The sequence below is a fragment of the Myiozetetes cayanensis genome, unplaced genomic scaffold (genome assembly GCF_022539395.1).
Source record: "Myiozetetes cayanensis isolate MyiCay16 unplaced genomic scaffold, myiCay2020 scf12, whole genome shotgun sequence".
Taxonomy (NCBI): Eukaryota; Metazoa; Chordata; class Aves; order Passeriformes; family Tyrannidae; genus Myiozetetes; species Myiozetetes cayanensis.
The window spans coordinates 7,770,868-7,792,648 of record NW_026086826.1 but is presented as its reverse complement, the minus strand read 5'-3'; the positions used below and the strand labels follow the sequence as shown (position 1 = coordinate 7,792,648).

Below are 21,781 nucleotides of genomic sequence, written 5' to 3'. Positions count from 1 at the left end.
ATGGGTGAAGAGGTCCAGGTGAGTCAGAGCCAGCCCTTCCCAGCAGGCTCTGGTTGGGAAACAGCTGTGCTGTAAATGGACTTAATGTGTTTGAAGAGTAATTTATTAGACACCTCTGAGACAGGCGGTAAATCATCTTACAGATGGCAGAATTAAGACACAGTTCTGGTTCCACAACTGTAGCTAAAATTCAGGTTATATATTATTTTGCATTAAGTTTGGATCAATTCTTCTTTGAATTAGAAATCCTCCAGAACAGCACTGCACCTGAAAACTTGAAAAATCATTTGATTTCTTTGTTATCTTTACGTACTTGTCTTCAAGGTAAAATTTGAATTTTTTGGAATGTTTTTGTGGAATCTGCTCTAGGTTTAGCTCTTCACACCTTTTTGCTATTTAACAAGTATTTTAATGAAAGGAATTTCTTCCTTTAGCCCACTAAGTGTATCAGTGTTAAAAGTTCAGCTGTACAGAGTGCCTAGGAAAGCATTCAGCTCAGTAATCCATCACTTCCTTTCTTCTAAATCTTTCTTAATCAAGTCTTGTAATAAATAAAAGACTAATACCACCATGACAACACTGGTTTTTTTTTCAAATTGTTCATTTGCCAGTTTTAACAAGATAAAGAAATGAATACTTAATGTGGACATTGTTATACCAAAAAAAAAAAAAAAAAAAAAGAACCCAACCCCTGAAAAAAACAGACAAGAAAGGAGGACACAAAGGAACACACATGGAATGATGAAAAGGAACAATGATATTGCACAACTTCAGGTCTCTCTTCCCAGATCTTGATCCATGTAATTATGTATGAATTCAGCAAAACATTGTGTCCAGATAAATGTGTGGCCATTTGAGTGAATCTAGAACTGCAGAGTGTTTTCAGTTCCTTTTGACTGCTCCTTGGAGTTCTTCTCTAAGGGAGCAGGGTGCTGTCAGCTGCAGCAGTAACAAACAAACATGTTGACTCCATTCTGCTGACCAGTTATCCATAACCTGCACAATTCTCCCATACTGTAAATGCACTAAGTCCACAAAGGACGTGGGTTGTTAAACACAACTTTTTGTATCAAGTACTCACACTGTAGCTGAAACACAACCAAGAACATCCCCCAATCTGCTGTGGTTAACTTGAGATTGCATTTCACAAGACCAGGGCTTCTCACTGTATCAGGGTGGCACTGAGTGTGTAAAGGTCACAGTAGGTACATCAAGGGGGGAAGAAAAAGGAAAAAATCATGCTAAGTGGAAAAAGGTCTTTACAGCTACAGTCTTTGCTAGAGCCTCTCTTAACAAGCACACACTGTTTGCTACAGGAATCAGCTAATTGTGTCATTCTGGCTATAGCAGGACTGTTTGCCCCCTCCACTGCTACTCTAGACAGTCTGGGTTTATATAAACTTTGCATTTATGTGCAGAACAAAGTCTAATTCTCTCCTCTCTGAGTTCATTCCCGTTTGGTGGACTGATGTGTCAGCCAGCAGGGCTCAACAGATACATTTAATACAGGAGACTGAGATACAGTATGTTTATTCTTAACTTCTGATAACCTAAGGACTACAAGAACGAGAGATGCAGTATCCATTTGCTATGATCCAAGACAACCATTTTTAGGGAGAAAAAAGTAGAATAAGTGATCAATACTAACACTACATTAGTTCCAAATAGATGTTGTGGGTTTTTTTTTTCAGTTATGGCAGCTTAACTATTGTTCATGCGGCCCACTTTTAATCTCATCAAGTTAAAGGTCACATATTAAAGTTTAGGGACTGTTATTTCATCAAGACCAAAGGAAGTTATAAAAACCCATGAAACCATAGTTTCACTGCAGGTCTTATATCTTCATCTTCTGCATCACTAGTAGAAAAGGGATAATGCATCTCAGTTTGCTTACAAGCTAGGAGATCACTTTGAAGTCTGCATATTCCTAACTGCAAACAAAATATAGCACTTTTAACAGGTTATAAATAAACTGGTTTTCAAGCATAGAGCCAGCCCAACAATAACAATACACTATTAAAAAGACCTAAGGCAATGAATTCCATCTCCAATGAAAAAAAAAAAGAAAAAAAAAAAGAAAAAGAACTGTGCAAACAAGCTTAAAACTATTTCTTTGTGCCAGTGTTATAAAATGTAGATTTCAATAAAGCCTTGACCCAAATGCCAGGACTTGTGAAAAGAATCAGAACAAAACTGGTTACTTTATTTAGGAAAAAAATACTCTTATCTTGCTGCTAATAAAATTGGATACACGCAGTCTGAACATTTACAGTTGCTGTAACACTTTACACAATTCCTATATATGGGTGTAAGAACAAACATTAAAAGACAATGGTGGGTCAAGGCTTTACATTAAAAATAACAACCTACTTTTCTATAGTCTCTAAAATACTATGTTTTCCAATATTTGCAGCCATTCAGGAATATTTTTGTATTTATTTATTTATTAGGAAATGTATACTTTGTGCATGATCTTAATTCCTAATTCCTGGCTCTTTGGGCTGAATGACAAAAGGATCAAACCCATTGAAGTGGATGGTCTCCTTGGAGGTTCAGTAGAGAAACCCTGGCTCAGTTAGTCTCATACGATGAAAGCAGTGCTGCATCCACTGGCTCCATGCAGGATGGACAGGTAAAGGATCTCATCAACCAGTCATCTATACAGTCCAGGTGGTAAATGTGCATGCACGGCAGAAATCGGATAGGGTCCCCATAAACAAAGTCCATCATACAAATGACACATCTGGGGGGAAAAATAAAAAATAATTGAAGCTGCAGTTAGCAAACCAGAAATGAAAAACAGTGTACTATCTACTCCTGGATGATTTTAGTATTTGTGGATACTGTGAGGGGTATCCTTGCATAGGAGAAAGGCAAGAGCCTTAGAATAACAGAATAATTTGGGTTGCAAGGGACCTTAAAGCTCACTGAATTCAACCCCGCTGTCACAGGCAGGGATGCCACTCATAACATCAGCCTCCTGCGTGGCCATTTTCCTTTTCAGAGAGCTACATTAAATTACAGTCCCTGAAAATAAAATAAGGCAGAAACAGAACGGCAAGACCGGGTTTCCCAGGGCAGTATCACAAAGCAAGGCAACAGCCACGTGTGACTGTGACTTACTCTCTGATCTTCTTTTCGGAGCCGTCTCTCCCGGGATCATAGACTCCTTTAGGTAGGTGCTGGATAAGGCCTATCCGCTGCGCTATCCGGATCTGCTCTTCTTCCGTCAGCTGCGTGGCCAGCCGGGTCTGGCTTGGAGTTGGGTGATACACAGGAACAGGGACCTGCTCCTAAAATTAAAACATGCCGGTGAAAAACTGCCCCAGAGGTTTTCCTACCACTTCGTAGCACAGAACTTGGTATTCCATTTTTCCTCTCTCTTAGTCCTACAAATATTTGTATGAACTCCCACTCCTACTTTGCAATTTTGGGGCTATAATTACCCTGAGAATGGGATAAAGAATTGAGGCCACTATTTGAGCAAGGAACTGCTCGTGGTTGTTCTCTGTAAAAGCTTTTGATCTCAAGGGATTGTTCATACGTGAGACACACGGACAACAAACTCCACATGCCAGCAGGCAAACAGACCTTACAGGGACCTGGTAAACTGCTATGGTGGGGAACTGAACAACATAAAGGCTGAGGGAGAACATCCAAGCAGGTGCAACAAAAAGCAGAATCTGTGGGGTTTTTTTTTTACATTTAGGAAGAACTGTTTGCTGAGATGAGGGCACTGCCCACTCTAAGTTTTAGAAAGGAAGGTTTTATTTGTTTTGTAATAACTAACATTTATGTGAGCTGTTCTGGGTCACACAAGGTCCAATCCAGAACTCTATTCTTGTGGGTTAAAAAAAATTTCATCTGAACAATAAAAAGAACACCTTAAGTAAGTAATCCAAGTTTAACATTTCTTCTCATATATTAATATAATTTTATGGGTTCTCCCAAGCTGGGCTTCAACTGCTGAAATGCTTAAGGTATACATTTTCCAAACAAAATATAGGCAACGTGTAGCTATTATGCAGTCCTTCCTCTACCACATTCTCAGAAGCTTCTTTTGAATATTAATGAACTTTAGATCAGATATTTTCATTGACATTTATATTAACACGGTACTTAATTTACTTGCTTTTAAAGTATTTTTTGATACATAAATACCAAGTTTGAACAGGATACATTATTAGGACAGTATTGGTTGGTAGCCATAAATCTGCTGTTAACAGGGAGACAATTTCTTGCAAAAGGTCTCTTTTGATGGTACTTCTTAAACAGCAGAAAAAAACCTCAACTTATAGATGTGTCTGAAAATAAACCTGCTGCATCAGAGACACGACACACTGATTAATCTGTTTGGAAAATGCAAAAGTTGATGTTTCAGAGGGCACTGCTGCAGGCCAAGCAGAGGGCAGGAGTGTGTGCAGCTGTTCCCGTCACCTCCGACTGCACTCCCACTGCCCACCTGCCCAGAGCACAGGCCACCATGGGCACCTCCAGACATTCCCAGCAGCAGGAACACGCCTGCATTCCCTGCTCCTGCACCCTTTGCCTCCTGGCCTGCTCTGGCAGCACTCAATGTTCAACCGGTACAGCCCAGCTGTGAGTTTAACACTGCCCTTGTAAAACCCCATAAAGCCATTCTTCTTTCACTGCTAGGGAGCTCTGGAAGTGGACAGTCAGCTTCCAGACTCCTGGAAGGCCAGGAGAAAGCTGCCCGAGGAGTGTGCAGCCTCTCGCCGGTGCCGCCCAACACAAAGTCCTTGCTCATGAGAAATGCTAATCGTAGGTACAAGTCTGCCTGGCAACTCCTCACCGAACGCAGTGCCTGCCACTGGCAATTCAGCTGTGGGGTAGAATCCACAATCTTCTCTCAATTTAGCTACACTAGGATTTCCCCCTCTGATTTCCTGGCAGAACTCAGAGGAATTATGAGAAGGTTCAAAACACAGAACACGTCAGGGGTTCTCCAAGTGATTAATTTCCTGACTACTCTAAACCGTATTTCACAGAACTCTTTTTAGATCAGCTGCCTTTTAGTACTTTAAATTATCTAAAGTATTCCCTAATCATCATTTGGATAGAGAGAAGCACCAGCTGAACCCAGGGATGACCTGTCAGACATAACAGTATTCAGAAAGTGACTGCAACCTTCAGTGCCTGCAAAATAAAGCTTTTTTCCCCTCACAAATTACCCTCTGTGCTGAACACATGAGCTCGAGGCAGAGTCCAGTCCTGGTTTTATGTTTCAAGAATTTAACACCACAAATTCTCAGTAACTTTTTTTTCCAGGGCTTTGCTGTACAACTTTGAACAGGTTATTAAATCAATAGCTGAAGGCATTACTGCTTCCTCCGTTATTTGTGAGACAGATGTAGAGAACACTCAGTAGTTGCAGAGAGATGCACCCTCTTTCACGTCTTGGAAAAAAAAAGAGGAGTAGTATAATTAATCACAGGCACAGCACAGGCTGGTGCCAACATGGGCAGGAGGAAGAGGCAACTGTGCTTAATACAGCTCCCCTTGCCTAAACCATGACTGCAAATCATAGTGCAGAAATACAAGGAAAGGCAAAAACAGGAGGAGGAAAAAAGATCTAAAAAACCCTCAAAATGTCTGAAAGTAGCAATGGCAACTGACAGTGAATGTCTGTAGCAGAACAACAGCAAATTGATTACCTCAGTAAAAATTATACAGCAAAAGGGAACTACAATTAAGTAAGAATCTGTTATGAGTTAGAACAATCACATCTGCATAGCTCTGAAGTGAGCAGTCACTCAGCTACCCAACTGACCGCTGCTTTGGTTAAGTTTGGGAGAGTGAATTGATTCAACTTTTAGAGCTGTGATGGGCCAGACAAGAACAAAAACCCAGTCTAGTCTTTTAGAGGCACTTTCTGCAAGTCACCACTACAGGACCACGTACTTGGGGAACCCACTTCTGCATTATTGCAAAGCCCCTCTCCCTGAGTGTTCCCTGCACAGACCTGAAGAGAGGCCTGAAGGTCCCGTGCCAAGCACACAAATGCTTTCCCGAGATCAGTGCTGTATGGAAACACCCCTCCCTTTGGCATCCTGTCTCAGGTTCCCTCCCAGCAGAGCTGCCCTGTGCTACATGTCTGACAGGGCCCATTAAGGCAGGAATTTATAGTTGCCAGCTGTGGGCTTCTACAATTTCACATACTAGACAAGAATCTCCTGTCAGATGAGTAACTGGGTGGAAATGGTGGTGCCTTTCGCCATGACGTCTTCAAGCTTCTGAATGCAGAGAAGTGGGGTTGGTGTGGCTGCTGTGAAAAACGTGTAAGGCAGTCCTGTAAATAAACCCCACTGGCCGCTCCATGCCCAGCCACTGAACGTGCTGTTTGCTGGCACTTTCATCTCACTCCCAGTTGCTAGTAAAAGCCTGCCCAAACTGAGCCATGGACACAAACACACCAGGAAAATGGAAGAACACAGCTGCACACACTGCAGTGTCACATTATGGACTACGTGGACACTGACCCTTCAAACCAGCCTTCTCCCCTGCAACGGGTCAAAAGAACAGGTGTGTTCGTACCTCTATGATTCTAAAAATACTTTAAACTATTTATTCCTGAGAATCTGAGAGCCCAGATTGCTCTGACTGAGAAGTGGACATCCCCAGAGGGGTCAAAGTAAGAGATGGAGCATGAAGTGCTGCCTTCAACAGACCCCACAAGTCGAGCTGGGCTCCTTGAGCCCTGCACACCCCCAGGCTGGCCCCGCTCGCAGCCATCGCTCCCTCACCACGCTGGCAGCTGCATCCTTGGGTTTCTCCACTACCAAATCTCTGGGGCGTTTTTGGAAGTTGAGCTCATCCGACAACAATCCCAAGCCGCCCGAAAGGCCGGAGTGCAACCCTCCTCACAGTCTGCGAGGGTTTATCACCCCTCTGCAAATCTTTCACAGTGTGTAAAGGCTGCTTTCATCAACCCACATTAAGGCAAGGTCCTGCTCACTCCACTGTGAGTGTTCAAGGGTAACAACGTGAGGATTCGACACTTCAGCCAGCTCACATTTGTAGCTAGAGGCCCCTTGACATGTGTATATATATAAAAAAGACTGTATTACCCAAGTAATTATTATTTTACTGCAAAGATGAGCACAAAATTTATTGCTCTGGTGTCTCATATTTCCCTTATCAACCATAGAAAATGTTTTTACAGACAAAATTATGAAATACTGAACTTCTAAGCCAAAGTCTGTGTTATTTATCATTTGATATAGATGTCAGGCACTTCAAACCAAGATGAAATTTCACGCTAACTCTATTACTATATGCAAAAAACCCTAAACCAAGCCAAAACAAATAATCAAGCCCACATATTACTGTTGGGCAATGAAAGAAAAATCACTTTCTGGCACTTAATTTGCTTTAATCATTATTTTTTTCCCATATGAATTTAGTAATGATGAAACACCTCAGATGGTCGTAGTCCTGGAGATACACAACTTTCTTTTTGTTCACAAAGTCAGTCGTGTCAGCATAAATTTCCCTGGCTTTCTGTGCACATAAATCATTCACTCCCAATGTTTATTCAGCCCTTAAAAACAGCAGCATTAATTTAGACTCAAGGACTAGAGCAGGTTTTGTGTTTCCATCTCACCCTGGCTCCTCCTCCTTCGGGGACAGGGTGGGGAGAAATTATAGAGGGCATCTGGAGGTCTGCATTTTTCACTTCTAATGGAAATAAACATTTTCACACTTGGCTTAAAAAGCCCAGACACTTTCTACGTGCAGATTCCCAAGCACGCTTTGGGTTCTTGACTAGAAGGTGGTTTCATCAAGCATGATTTTCAGCTAGAAGTTTCCTCATCAATGCAACTTACCTTGGTTACTTATGCTGCTGTAAATCTGCTTTTCTCTTGTTTTACAGTCTTTTTGTCTTGTTTTTGCAAGTGCCATGAATTTGTAATACTCTGAAAACAGGTCAGTGCTAGATCAGAAACTCTTAATCCATGGATAAAGATTATTTTAAGATCCCTCTACGCCACATATCAGCAGTACGTTATCAGGGCTTTTGTCTGTTTCTCGTTTTTAGAATTGTACCAACGTGCACAAATTATCCTTTCAGGACATTCAAAGGTGAGATGAATAATTTATAATATCTAATAGTTCCAGAGGTTAAAGCTTCACTGCTGTCCCCAAGATCCTGTCTGCAGCCACCTGCTTTCCACTACTGAATACTTTGCTCAGTTTCCATCTCTAAATTTTCTTGCTCACCTAATCCAGTGCTCTCCGTGTGTCTCACCCTGCCATATTAATTTGCATTTCATCACCAGATCAACAGCATACCTGTTAATTCAGTCTGACAACGGAGACAAACACCTTCCACCAGGCTATGTTCCTCCTAAATATTTTTGTACACTTTTTAAAATACCAGCAGCTGTAGCACTTACACTCCTTGCGGCTGCTGCCTAATTAATTAATGCAAATATAACAGTTCCATTTGCATTTCCCCAGCCGTTCCCACAGCTCTGTTTTTGAAATCCCTTCGATATGCAAACGTCTTTCATGAGACACGTTGTGGGAAGGCAGCTGCCCCAGTCCACACACAGCTCAGCAGGGAGAGCCTCTGCCTCTCACCGGCCCTCCAACACCGACCTGACACACGGCCAGACCCCTCTCCAGCCCAGCAGCTGGAGCCTAAATAACTTACCTAAATAAGAACAACCTCAACTTACAGATGTAAAGTCAGGAGGCGAGGAAAAAAAAATTGTGCTTTTGGGGTATTTTTGAAAAATCCCTGATGAATCTGATGGAATTTTCCCTTCTCACCACTTTATTACTCATGAGGAATTTGCTGGGATGATGGTCCAGGGGCCTTTTCTGTAAATGCCATTCTGATTGGGGCGAAAAGACTCAAACTCCATCCATATGTGAACACACATTCCGAAATAATATCCTCCCCCAAGACACATTAATGTAAAACCACGCGCCGTTATACTGTGCATTATACGACAGCTAGAGCTTACTTTAATAATCCTTAGAATATTACGAGCAGCCTGCCAACTGTAAAAGCCTTTTTTCTGCCATGCAGGAGAGAACAGTTCATTTATAAAGGTGAACAGCAGTTGCTATAAAACATCATGTAATGAAATTGTTACCCAATTTTTTATATTGCTGCTTCCAGGTAGCCACTCTGTATGAATAACTGCGACAGCTGAACGCTTAACGCTAGAAAGTTCTTCTGAAAGCAAAATCTCCTCCTCTCCCAGTTGGAGGGGACATCTGGGGCAGACAGCCAGATCAGATACACATGCACACACACACTTCCTACCATGATGTTCTTAAAGGAAAACTAATAAGAATTCTGGCATTGTAGAAATTTGGCACTGTAAATATGGTCAGTAATTAATATAACAATTGACTAAGGAACCAGTGTTCACTAGAGGAGAGGAACTTGCAGAATCTGTACAGTATTTCTTCAGCTGCTGATTCCAATTAAGAATCAACACCTGGTTTGAGTCATGGATCACTTCAGAGGGAGGTGTTTTTTTGGAGAAAGCCACAGTTGCTCTGCAGTGATGGCGTAGCCTCATTTAAACTATAACCAAAACTGTAAATTTGTCCTGTGCATTTTTCACAATTATTTCACTGAAATTACTAGGAAAGAAGAGTTGGAAAAGATTTAGCAACCATGAAAGAGACTCCTGGCTGACAACTCTTAAAATATCACCTGTCCCCTGAGCTCAGCTTTGCTGCCAAAAATAGGACTGGGGCAGAGAGAGAGGAGGTACAAACTAGATGCATCCTGCCTGCTGCTTTCCTAGACAGTGACAAGGGCTGTTAGAGAAATGGACTTTGTTTTCAAGCTTTGTCTCTGTGCTGTCACACAAACTGCTGCCAAGACAAATAGTTGGCAGTGCCCTTGCAGCTTGGCCAGAGCAAACCCAGCCTCACCTGGCAGATGGAAATCACCTGGAGCTCTGCAGAGTCACCTGCTCTGAAATTTGATTAACCATTAGGGCAAACCTAAATACAAAAGATTAGCAAGAAAGAGTTGTAGGGGGAGAGCAGTAATTAAAAAGCAGTAATTAATCCCTGGAAGCAAAATCTCCTGACACAGCCAGACAGTTTTTACATTTCCAGGCTGCACAGCAGGTTTCTCTGACTCAAGGACACCAACCTTGGGTATGGTTCCACTGGCTGATTTCTCGTTCACCAGCTTTGTGTCAGTTTTAGGTCTCCTTGTTCCTTTCTCCAGAGATCCCATCAAACATCAGGCTGTGAATTTCTTTGGGAAAGTGGATAACTTATACACTAACACATCCCAGACCACTAAATTGCTCACCAGAGAACTGACTCCAGCCCTCCAGACAGCCTCACTGACAGCTCAACTTACAGCATGAGGCCACAACTTCTGAAAGATAACAAAACCCTCTTATTGCAGCTCCTAGCATGTTTATTTTAATAGGCTTTTTTTATACTGGGAAGGAAAAGATTCATAAACAATTTATAAAAATTCATGCTTTTCTGTCAAGCTACTGCAGTGAGCAAAGCCAGGAAAGGACAGTTGCACCTAAACATTAAATTAAGGACACTCAGGCACAAAATGCAGCCTCCTGAGACTTGTACTCTCCAGGGACTACGAAGCAAAGCAGCTGGGTAGGGAGAAAATCTAGCAGAAGGGGCTAGCAGTCAGTTCTACAGCTGGTAGTAGAAGAACAGCTGTGTATGTGGATCATCCTACCCCATAAGCAACCACATCATCTGTGTTATTGGTACATGTTCCCTCTCACTTACGCCAAGTGGTTCTTTGCAGAAACCCCTTCTTAGGCCTGGCAAGCTCAGACAGTTATTACAGTGCTATGGCTACGTTAAACACAGCACTTATGGTTCAAGAGAGATGGCTGCTGGAAAACTGAGGAGTAGATTTAACAACAAATAAAAACCTGACATTTTGGTCCTGAGGTAGTAAAGGCTGGGAAAAAAAAATCAGATTATCTCCTCCGCTGAAAGGTGCAGAGTGAACCTACTGTGTCCCATTCACTTACTGCTGTGGAACTGCTGGGTAGCAGGAAGCAAAAATAAAAAACACCACCACGCCCCACCCCAAAAAAATGGAGTTAGTGTGTTTTCTGGAAGTTGAATTCACACATAAGAGATGGGGGAAGCTACAATGGCAAAGCTGACAGAACATTACCAGACCACACAGAAATAAGACAATCGGTCACATTTCCTTCAGACACACGTTTACTTTCTGGAAAGGGTAAATATCAGTCAGTGCAACTTGTTTATAGCATAAATCAAAGGGGTAACAGCTAAAAAATGGTAGTATTGATTATCCTGGGGCACACAAAGTCTGCAGGCAGCCACGACTCTTGCTATGCCAGGTCCTGTCTGCAGCAGCAAACAGGCTTTGTGACAACCTGCCCTGCTCCCTGATGTCAGACACGTAGTTTGTCCTGGATATGATCCCCTGTGCATACCCCTCCAAACCACTCCGAGGTTTTGACTCACCTCTGGATACAGCACACAAAAAAGGCTTAAGCTCGCACGTGCTTCTGCCTCACGAGACATGAGCTTGGCCCAAATCTACCATCCCAAAACTCCCACAGCATTGCATCACTCAGACAAGTGCATGCAAGTCCTCCAGATGAAAGGCTTGGTATGGATCACTGGACAGGCATCACCTGATGAAGAGCACAGGGATACAGGTGACTTCAGGCGGGCAACGTGACACCCTGAGAGCAAGTGACAGCCCTGAACTGCTGCTGAGCCCACAGGCTCAGCGTACCTGAGTGAGCACACCCAGCCCTGCTTTTGGTGCCATTTCAGGATCAGGGCGCAGCTGACTCCAGCTGGTCTAAAACAGCACTGCCTCTGGACTGTGGGTCCTGCCACTTCCCTTGCACTGGCTCCAAGGACACTGCTCCCACCCACTCTTCATGAAAAGCAAACAAGCCACTGCCATTGACTGTGTGACCGCTACAGCTGCTGGAAAAGTCGGGAACAGGCAGCCAAGAGGAAAATGGGAGGAGTGCCCCTGTTGGGACTCAAGCCAATTGTGAAAACCTGACTCTGAACACTTAAAAAATAGCAAGAGTGCTAAAATGTATCTTTTGGCAAGAATTAGGTCCGTTGGATGGCAGTTCTAAGAACAAGACAACTCTTCTGAGTACTTCAGGAACAAGGTACGGAAAATTACAGAAATCAGCCCTAGTTAGCCAAATGGACAGGCTGGGGACAACAGACCAGGCCAGGGAGTAAACATGGAAATGCACATAATCTGAAGGCACAAGCAATCAATCCATCAGTGGAGGACTGCTGAGGTATAAATACGAGTTCTACTTCAGTGTGTAAATAGATGTGTATATGCATAATTAAACGTGCTAGTTGAACTAATAAGGACATAATAACATACCACAGAAAAATATTATGCAGAACTAGGAATGTATTTTAGAAAAAGAGTGAGTGGAATATCAAGGGATCAGTGAAATCAAGTGATGAATGATCTCATCTCTAGGCTGAGCATTACTGTTCAACACATGGGAAACACCCTCCTTGGGCAAAGAGGGCTCTGCAGAGCACAGTTTAACCACCTTGCCTAAAACTGGTTTCCACACACATCCAAAAGCATCCTACCGAGGAGTGCAGGTCCTCCTACACCAAGTTTCTAAAACAGGACTTAAATAGACACAACAGTCCCAGCTAGACTGAGAACATCACCCCTATGTCAGGTCTTCTGAGAGGTGTCGACTCAGCTTCAGGTAAGAGGTAACACAGGTAGCGAAAACAAACAGGCACATCAACAGCAGCCACCTCAGATCATCTACCCCTCACTGAGCACCATCCCTCGAGATGACACAAAACACTTCCCTATAGCCACCTGGTTGTAAGCAAGAACCAAAGAAGAAGTTTGAAAGAGGACACAGTAGTTCTTTTTATAGAGATACAGTCTGTTACCCAACCAAAATATACACAGAAGAGGCAACACAGGAGCAGGCTTCTGCAAACCTTGACAGGGACCTTCCTCTTACCAGGGACCAGCTGAAGAGGCAGAGCCAGCCTGGGAAGGTGGGCCAGCAATGACCTCCCCCCAGCTAAGGGAAGCTAAGCAGAAACCTGATGGAAGAATTTTCCATCAGCACTCACAGCAAACAGGGACTCAGAAGAGCAGGACTATCACACAGTGCAAACCTCTGCCATGGCATAGGGAGAGAAAACAATTGCTCTGCTAAGGATAGATGACTTGGGGGAGAAAAGCGGTAAGAGTCGACGTCCTATTGCAGAAGAGCTTCAAAAAGCAGATGGAGTGGGCCATGAGCTGGGTCTGTGTAACCACAGAGCAGGAAAACCTGCAGCAGAGACAGCTGGTGTGAGTCTTCACTGACTGCTGTGAGACTGTCAGTGAAGCACTCCCTGACAGCAAGGTTTGTTCCAAAGCTCCAGAATCTGTGCTGTACTTCACTGGATAATAACTTCATACTCAATTTGAAATACTTTAATTGTCTTTTTAACAAAGCCATCCTCAACTGCAAATGCTTGCTCAAGCAGAAATGTGCCACACCTTGGCAGTTTGATGGTACACTCAGCTCCACAGGCGTTTTTATTTTCTTAAAGGCATCTGAATTTCTAAAACTGAGTGGATACCCCTGAGATTCAGGTGTGTGACGGAGCCTCAGCCCAGGCAGTGCAGCAGGGGACTGTGCAGAGGCAGCCAGGAGACTTCCTGAGGCCAGTTAAAGGATATGTCAATGCTGCATTTTGCAACAGCTTAACCACAGCTGTTTTTAAGCAGGTTTCTGTGTTAGCCTGCTAGAAAGCCACAGACAGATGAAACCTCACCTGCCATACACTGGGGCACCTCAAACACAGGCTGAGTCTCTGCATGCCACTGTCTGAGCCATCCACCCAAGCCAACAGCTCCTCCCCCCTGCCACCAGATCCTGGGAAACCAACTGGGATTTCTTCCACACTGTGAAGCTGAACTGAGGTTTGAATTAAGGGTACCAGCAGCACCCTGAACTGCTGGGCTGTGCAAGAGGTTTTGGCCCAGCCCAAGGGCACTGGATTGTGTGGATACTGTCACCTCTCCAGGCACACAGAGTCTGCCATCTCCCACTTCAGGGAGAATGAACACACACAAAAAATGCAATTTGACTATTTGTTTATTATCATTTGATAACATTAATTATTTCAACTCTGAGTTAATAAGCAGCAGCTGTAAACAGCCAGAGACACTGATTCAGGCTATGGGCTCATCTCAGCCAGTCATTTATTAATCTTATAGGAATGCCTGAGACACAAACCATCATTTCTGAATCTATTGTTTTTTTAAAGCAGTTCTGTACCTAAAAGCAAGGAATGACTGCATGAACATTAAAGGAATGACTACATGAATATTAAGGCACACTAAGGCTTGCTGGAGCTCCACTTCTCAGATGCAGTATTAGCAGTGAACACAAGGGCAATGTTTCTATTTTTTCCAGTTAAGTCTTGTCCTCGCAAGCAGTGACTCTGCGTTTTCAGCTCGCAGGGCACAAATCCAAGTGTGATCTCATGCAACTGTCAAACCTCTTCTAACAGAAAAAAAAAAACACTTGTGCCAAGAACAGGTAGAAGAATCATAAATAGCTCTCTCAGGATTTAGTTATACAAGCGAAATATTTCCAGAACACATTTTTCTTACTATTTTAAAGTTTTAAATGCTCAAAGACAGTTCAATGAGCATCTGGTCACCTCTTTAGTGTGTCACCAGACAACACACATTCACTTCACTGCTATGTACGAGACATGCAGCCAGTTGCTGGTGCAAGCAGGGCAAGTCACAAACATTTGGCTTCACAGATGAGTAAGGTACAACTTCCACCACTAAGTGTACATGCAACCACCTGGCTAATCAGCCTTTTCAATCTGTGGCATGGAGGGGTTTTTTTAAACTCATCTTTGGATCTTCCCTGTGCTGGTTTCACACCAAAAATACTTGTGTTTGTTTCAGCACAGGTGTTTCTGGAGCAGGTGGTTTGAAAGGGGAACTGAAGCAGGTCCAAGGCTCTAGAGGGGTGAGATGGGGAGCACAGAGCCCCAACCCAGCCTCTGCAGCCACCACAGCTCCCATTTCACCTTCTTCAACCCCAATGGGATGAAGAAAAATGTTCTGTCAGGCCATTCCCCTGCTTACACCCACTCTCATGGGAGATGGCAAGTGTTTTGTTTACATTCAAACTGGCTTTCTGAAGGAAAACTTGAAAATTTCCACAATGCATTCGTCCTGCTGACTGCATGGATCAGTAAGATCTACAAATGTACCCCAACAGCACACTTAGTAAGGATTTCTAACACTACCAGGGACATGGCACTTGAGCACCTACTTAAGTACTTGCCTGAATTAAGGCTCAGGCTGCCACAAAATCTCAGAATAAGAGAAAACTGTTGGAGAGGAGGGACATGAAAACAAAGAGGTCATTTTTCTAAATATGGACTGACTGGTTGGAAGACAAAGCCCCATTTCAGCCCAACACACCCGCACGAGAGCAGCTGCACAGCCGGGAGATCTCCAGCCCCAGCTCACCCACACGCAACGAGGCATCTTTCATGTTGTGTGAAGTACACCAGGAACCCTGAACACTGAACACAGCCACACACAGGATGCAGTTTTAGCATCCAGTTTTAGCTGGAGTTGAGAAAATCACATGCAAGTCTGTACAAATTTAATAACACTGATTCCCCAAGAACATCACCTCTGCCTTTCAAATACTCCAGGTGACATCCACGTACAAGGACAGGGCTCAGGTCCTGCACTGAAGTGTAACTCCTCGGTAGGTGAGGTATGTGCTACTTTCAATGCCCCTCTGAGTCAGAAGGAGAGCCTGATGCCATCAACATTATGCTACCAACACTCTCTCAAGCTTTGTGAAGATATGAAGAAACACTTGTACTCACCGTATTCTCCTGCATTAATGTTTAGGGTGGAATAACCGTGTCCTGCCACAACCCACACGATCACTAAAATAAGTTTTGTCAGTTTATACACACACAGACAAACTGCAGAATGGAGTAACACTGAGCTTTGAGGCAGTAAATCTGGAGGCATTTAGTGCCTTACCATGTAAAAAAAAAACCCACACACAGCCCCAGCGAAACAGCTATTAAGAAAACCTGGGAGTTCTTTAGATTTAATTTATGACATTTAGTCTAGAATGCACCTTATTACCTTGGGAGTCATAAGGGTGTAACTACAGAGGTAACTGCAATAGCTAGATAAGCTCCAAGAGGAGAGACAAAGCAGCTCCTTGCTCAGATTGTAACTTCATAAGCAGAAATATCATCACTCGATTACTACAGAAATATTTCAGTTATCTTTCTAGACTTTTTACCTCACCATAAGGTCCCTGGACACCCCTCAGAGAGGCAGTGGATGCAGAGGAGTAATCTGGGAAGCAGACAGCACTCAGTGCTGCTCCTCCAAGGCTGAGGACCCACAGCACTAAACTCACTTTGTCTCCTTACACACAGCTGCAGGTAAATGAGGGCAGGGAATGTGCTCCCCTGGAGACACCAAAAGATTTGCTGAGTAATCTCTGAACCAAACAGGCAAGATAACAAGGTAAACCCGAATTCCTGTCTTTATTTGGGATACCTCCTTTCTTATGGATGAATCTCCAGTGCAGTGAAGACACGAGTAGAAATTACTGCAGCGAACAATTTTTTGTTCTTTCATTGTTGTTTTGAGTCACACAGTGGCAGCAGAAATAAACTGATCCTTCTGGGAGATGGGCAGATGCTTCCTTGGGGGCAGAAAAGAGCTGGGCATGGCTTTCTCGGTGAACTTTGGCAAAAATGAGTCCAATGTTCATCAAACGAAATCTGCTGAATGCTGTTAAGTACCCTGTGGGGCAATTTCAGACTGGCAGAGCAGGTTAAAGAAAATTTCTTTGCTCTGCTGAAGCTTTGTACAGAAATTAGCCTTGAAATAACTTGCAGGCCTGGTCCTAACTTCTTTCTATCGTTCCACATAGCGTTCCTGGAGACGTCTTTGACATGTCATGGAATGGTTTACCCCAGTGAGAGAGGACAACAGCACAGGAAGAAGTTCTTGCCCCTTGGAGCTGCATGTTCTATAGATTTAGAATGCATATTGCCTATGACTTCTACTATCAGTCCACATGATTATAAATTCACTGCAAGACACTGAGTGTTCAGTCAATGATCCCTCCATCACTTCAAATATGCCCTATTTTAATATTTTCTTTCTGTTCTTGTTGTTTTTATTTGGTTTCACTGGCTATGGCTGAGGCAGATTTTGTATTTCAGGAAAACCAAGTTGCTTGAACATCATATCCACTAATAAACACAATAAAAATAGAAGCATTAGCCCAGAAAAACAAAAGCTGAAAGGGATATAGGATCCCTAAATAAATCAGGAGAGTAAACATCAGAGAAACAACTAAAGATCTGTTTGCTACAAGAATAACAGGTGCAGGTTTGCCATAAATAATCTAGAATTGTAGGTTCTTGAGCCTACAAGTTCCCAGTTGATCAAAAAAAGGCTCCCTGCAGGAGTAGCAGGGCAAAGCTTGACCAGTGCCTTTCAAAAATCATGGATGATCTGCAGAAAATAACTGCACTGAGCATATACAGAACTATCTACATATCCCCTCATCCAGACACCAGAAAACAGACCACACACTTGTTAATATGCAATTTCCAACACTGTACTGAACAGGGTTGTTATCCAAATTAATATGTATAACAACTAGCAATAATGCTTGTCATATTTAGCTCAAAGCTAATTTAAATAAAATATGGAAGATTATGCTCATTAAATCTGAGCCCTGTTTTGTTGAAGCTATTATAAACATCTGCAAACACTGTGTGTCCACCTGGAAGTTTAAGACACTAACAAAACAAAAGCTTTAAATGTCAGACATTTGTGGATAAAATCATTTTCCATTAGCAATTCTGGTTTGATCTCAGTGGGGTTTTTCATAACCCACTAGTGGAAAACATCTACGATGGAAGCACCAAATGTTCTTGGCCAAACCCTGTCTCCTGCAGCATAATCTACAGGTAGAAGCAGGAACGAAGGCAGGGCTGAAAAAAAAGACCTTTATAAAGATGCTAGATGGAAGTTCTAGCACATTCTGAATTCTCCAGCTTTATAAACCCACCTGTGTTCCTTGAGCAGCACCAGGCAGCTGTACCACTGGTGAGGATTTGGCCCATGGCAAGCAAAAGGTAAGGTCAGCAGTGATCAAGTGGCCATGGGATTATTGCACAGGCACTATTGCTGGAGCACGGTGACCATTCTAAAATCATGATTTAAAATCATATTTATGTTACTTCGGTTTTCTCTGTTACCTAAGTCTATTCAAGGGAGAAAGGGCAATAGCTACTAAGGTCTTATTTAAATAGTTATATTCTGTCCAGATGAAATGTTTACTGTATTCAAACTGAAACTGGGCCAGTGTATTTTGTGAAACAATCCAAGGAAACCTTAGTGGTAGCAAGCAATCTCATTCAGAAAGTAACTTCTACAGCTTTGCAGTGCCCCACAGCCCCAGAAATGTGGAATATGACCAAAAACGAAGGGTGTCCCTTGCTGTCCCAGCAGCCCCATCTCCTGCACTTTTGAGGCTCTTTTGTCTTCAAGACAAAAATTAAGCCTGACCGAATACAGTTCCTAAGATTCCAAAAAAGCTGTAAAGATGGTATTTACTGCTTGTGTTCAGCGTTACTGCTTCTGAATTCAGAAAACTGAACAGAAAGGTACTGAGCAAGGGGGTTCAAGCCACGTAAGAGCACGGCACTACCCCAGCAAGGACAAGAGCTGGGAATACTGCACAAGTGTTTGCATGAAGGAGTAGCAAGATTTGCTTCTCAAATTTAGTTCCTGAAACAGGACTTTGTCCCTCAATTTACTTTGAGTAAGTCTGGCTTCAACAGGAAACTAGTGGCCTCCTCTAAGAGATGCCAAACTAAAATAAGGAGTCACAACACATAAAACAGAGCAGTCACATTGAGGCAGCCAGCTCAGCTCCTACTCTTGCATACTTACATGATTTCTTAATTCTGAACATTTCAGACAACAGAGAGGTTGTTTTATTAAAAGCCACAGACACTGGCAGTCCCCACATACATATGCACAAAGGCAATCAAACTCCTAACAGCAGTGACAAAGCTTGCCAAGTTATGTCCAGACTTTGGAAACCATCCACGGAGCCATAACTGGGAGGTTTGTGTGAGGACAGAGGCAGAGCAGCACCCACAAAGCAGATCAATGATCTTACTGTGGTCAGTTGTGTCCCAAGGGACATCACAGTCTGCTGTGCAACATAAACAGGTTGTGAAAGTCTTCACCCATTCCTGCATTTACCAAGTCTACTCTTGGTAATAGGTACTTGTTAGGTAACATTAATAAAGCTTCTTCAAAAAGAAAATAGTGAGCATCTTTAAGGCTGGTTGTGGTAGACAAATCTACATTCTTTTATTGTGTTTTGTTCTGTTTGTTTAGTTTTTTTTTTTTTAAACCAGAAAGATCCTACTTAAGAAATAAAGAATTAAGGTTTTATCTATATCAGACACTTGTCCTGAAGCAGCAAAGCCACTCCAACTGAAATCACCACCCCAATCAGGTTCGAAATGACACCTTTAGACTGCACTTCATGCACATGACCATTCCCAAATGCACTCACTGCCAAAGCTAGTATCAGCTATTCATTCTGTGCATGTTCTGACATGCAGTTAAGTAGCCTTCATTTCAACATCAGGAAGCCAAAAATTCTGTAATATTGGTGGTAATAGCACACATGTAATACCTGACACCTCTAGACCTCTCTGCAGATGTCACTAAGTAATATGCAATCTACAGATAGTAAAAACTGCAGATAAATCCACTCTCCACCACAAAGTCAGTTCAGTTCACTAAGCTGACAGGAGGAAAAACAGCAAGAGAACCCATTTCAGACACTTGAATGGCACGAGATGACTCACCAAGGGATGAGATAAGCACCAAAGTCACCATGAAGTGACTGGGGAGCACATGGCTTCAAGTGGAAAACAGGAGGAAAAGCAAAGCGATTCCTTCTGGCTGCAGTGGATGTTTAGATCAGAGCTCCCTGCCCAGAAACACGGGCACACACAATGCTGATCACGAGGCACACCACATTTCTGCCTGAGTTCAGCTCGTGGTCTCTGAACAGAGATAGCCCCTGAGCCTCTCCTTTGGCCTCGGCTCCCTTCATTCCTGAGCAGGGCCAGTTGAAGCAATTATTTTTAAGTGCTGGAGCAGGATCCTGCCATCAGTTTAAGTGAATGCAGATGCTGGTTTCTGCACATGCCAGAGGTGTACACAGCCCACCACAGGAGCACCAACGGGTTCCACTGGCACTGCCCCTGGTGTGATGAAGGCCCCAGGAGAGGAGTACGTGGTGGTGGTAGGCAGTGACACTTTCTTTGGGGACTTGGAAAGTACCCTTCTCTCCTCCGAAAGAAGCCCAAAACGCTTAAGTTGCTGATGCACTCAGATAAACTCTCCTGTATCTTAAAAAAAACATGCTTACCAACAAAGCAATGGACACATTTCCCTCAGCCTACAGTACAGTTCACTGTTTGACTCATCACCCTGAGGTGGAAACATTTGCCTGATCCCTCAACACCAACACCCTGTTTGGTATCATCTGTTATGTAGCTGTTACTACCATTTTCCCACTTTTTGCATTCCAATGAAAACACCACTGTGCCAGCAGTGCTGCTTGGAGGTATCTCCATCTGCAGGATCTGACCAGAGCAAAGAACACACTGACCCCAGGATATCACGTTCTGCAGAATCTGCTGCTGGCACAAAGGCAGGACCCAATTTACTTGTTAACCCAGAGGTAACTGGTTATTATTCAGCTGCAGCACATAAAGGAGACCCAGAGACATGAAGTTCTGTGTGCTACAGCTGGGAAGTCTAGTCTTCACCAGCATCCAGCCAGTGGCATGTGCATAAGATGTTATTTAACAGACCCCCAAAAAGAGGAAGGTAAAACACCCTCCTTTCCTACCTAAGCCTAAAACTACAGCTCCTTTCTCTTCGGTTCATCAGCTCAGAGTAGGTGACAGCTACATAAAGACAGTTCAGGAGAAGCTATATATAGGGTGAACTTTTTCCCAGAAAGCTCTAGATCTAGGTCATCTTGCTTCTTCTGGGAGGTAGGAAAAAACAGGTTACTCATTGAACAAGAATATAGTTTCTAGAGGGGAAAAAAAAAAGATTACTTGGAGCATGTAATTTTGTGTAGATAGTGCTTTTTCTTTCACAAAGGATTTTTAAAAACAAGACTTGTCATTAAACACTGCCTCTCTCAAACCCTGACTCCATTTACTGTAAATTGAGAAACCCATTATATTTACAGAAGGAATGGGCATTCTTTGGAAAGCTTACTTTCAGTAGCTTAGCCACACAGTAAAATAAATGCAACTTCAGGTCTTGGAAATTTCAGGGAGCTTGTCTAAATTCAGACATAATGTAAAATCCTTCCTTGTATCTCATTTGTGGTTCTTACAGATGACTGACTGGAAGGATTATAAACAACCCAGCACAGCTCCGGGCGAGTTATCGTATGAATCCACTCTGATGGATTAAGCACCACATTGCCACTTCCAATCAAGGACAGAGGGGGAGAGCAGCCGAGCATCTCACTCATGTTTGGGCCAAAGGCCATCATCTAACTCAGCTCAGCCACTGCAGCAGGGCAGGAAGAGTTTAGAACTTAGAATGACACTACTCATGCAGTGCTCCTTACAAGTTTCTGATCAGCAGTTCCCTATAAAT

At 43.1% G+C, this 21,781-nt stretch overlaps 1 protein-coding gene across 1 annotated transcript in view; it reads right to left on the bottom strand.

The window, feature by feature from the left end:
* Positions 1 to 1,514: 1,514 nt before the first annotated feature.
* RNF11 (ring finger protein 11) overlaps positions 1,515 to 21,781 on the bottom strand; it is a 30,335-nt gene continuing 10,068 nt past the window's right edge. The window contains exons 2-3 of the mRNA XM_050306881.1: positions 3,124 to 3,293; positions 1,515 to 2,743 (exon numbers count right to left, since the gene is read on the bottom strand). Coding sequence (XP_050162838.1) covers positions 2,572 to 2,743; positions 3,124 to 3,293 — 342 coding nt within the window. The 3' untranslated portion in view covers positions 1,515 to 2,571. The remainder of the gene's footprint in view (positions 2,744 to 3,123; positions 3,294 to 21,781) is intronic.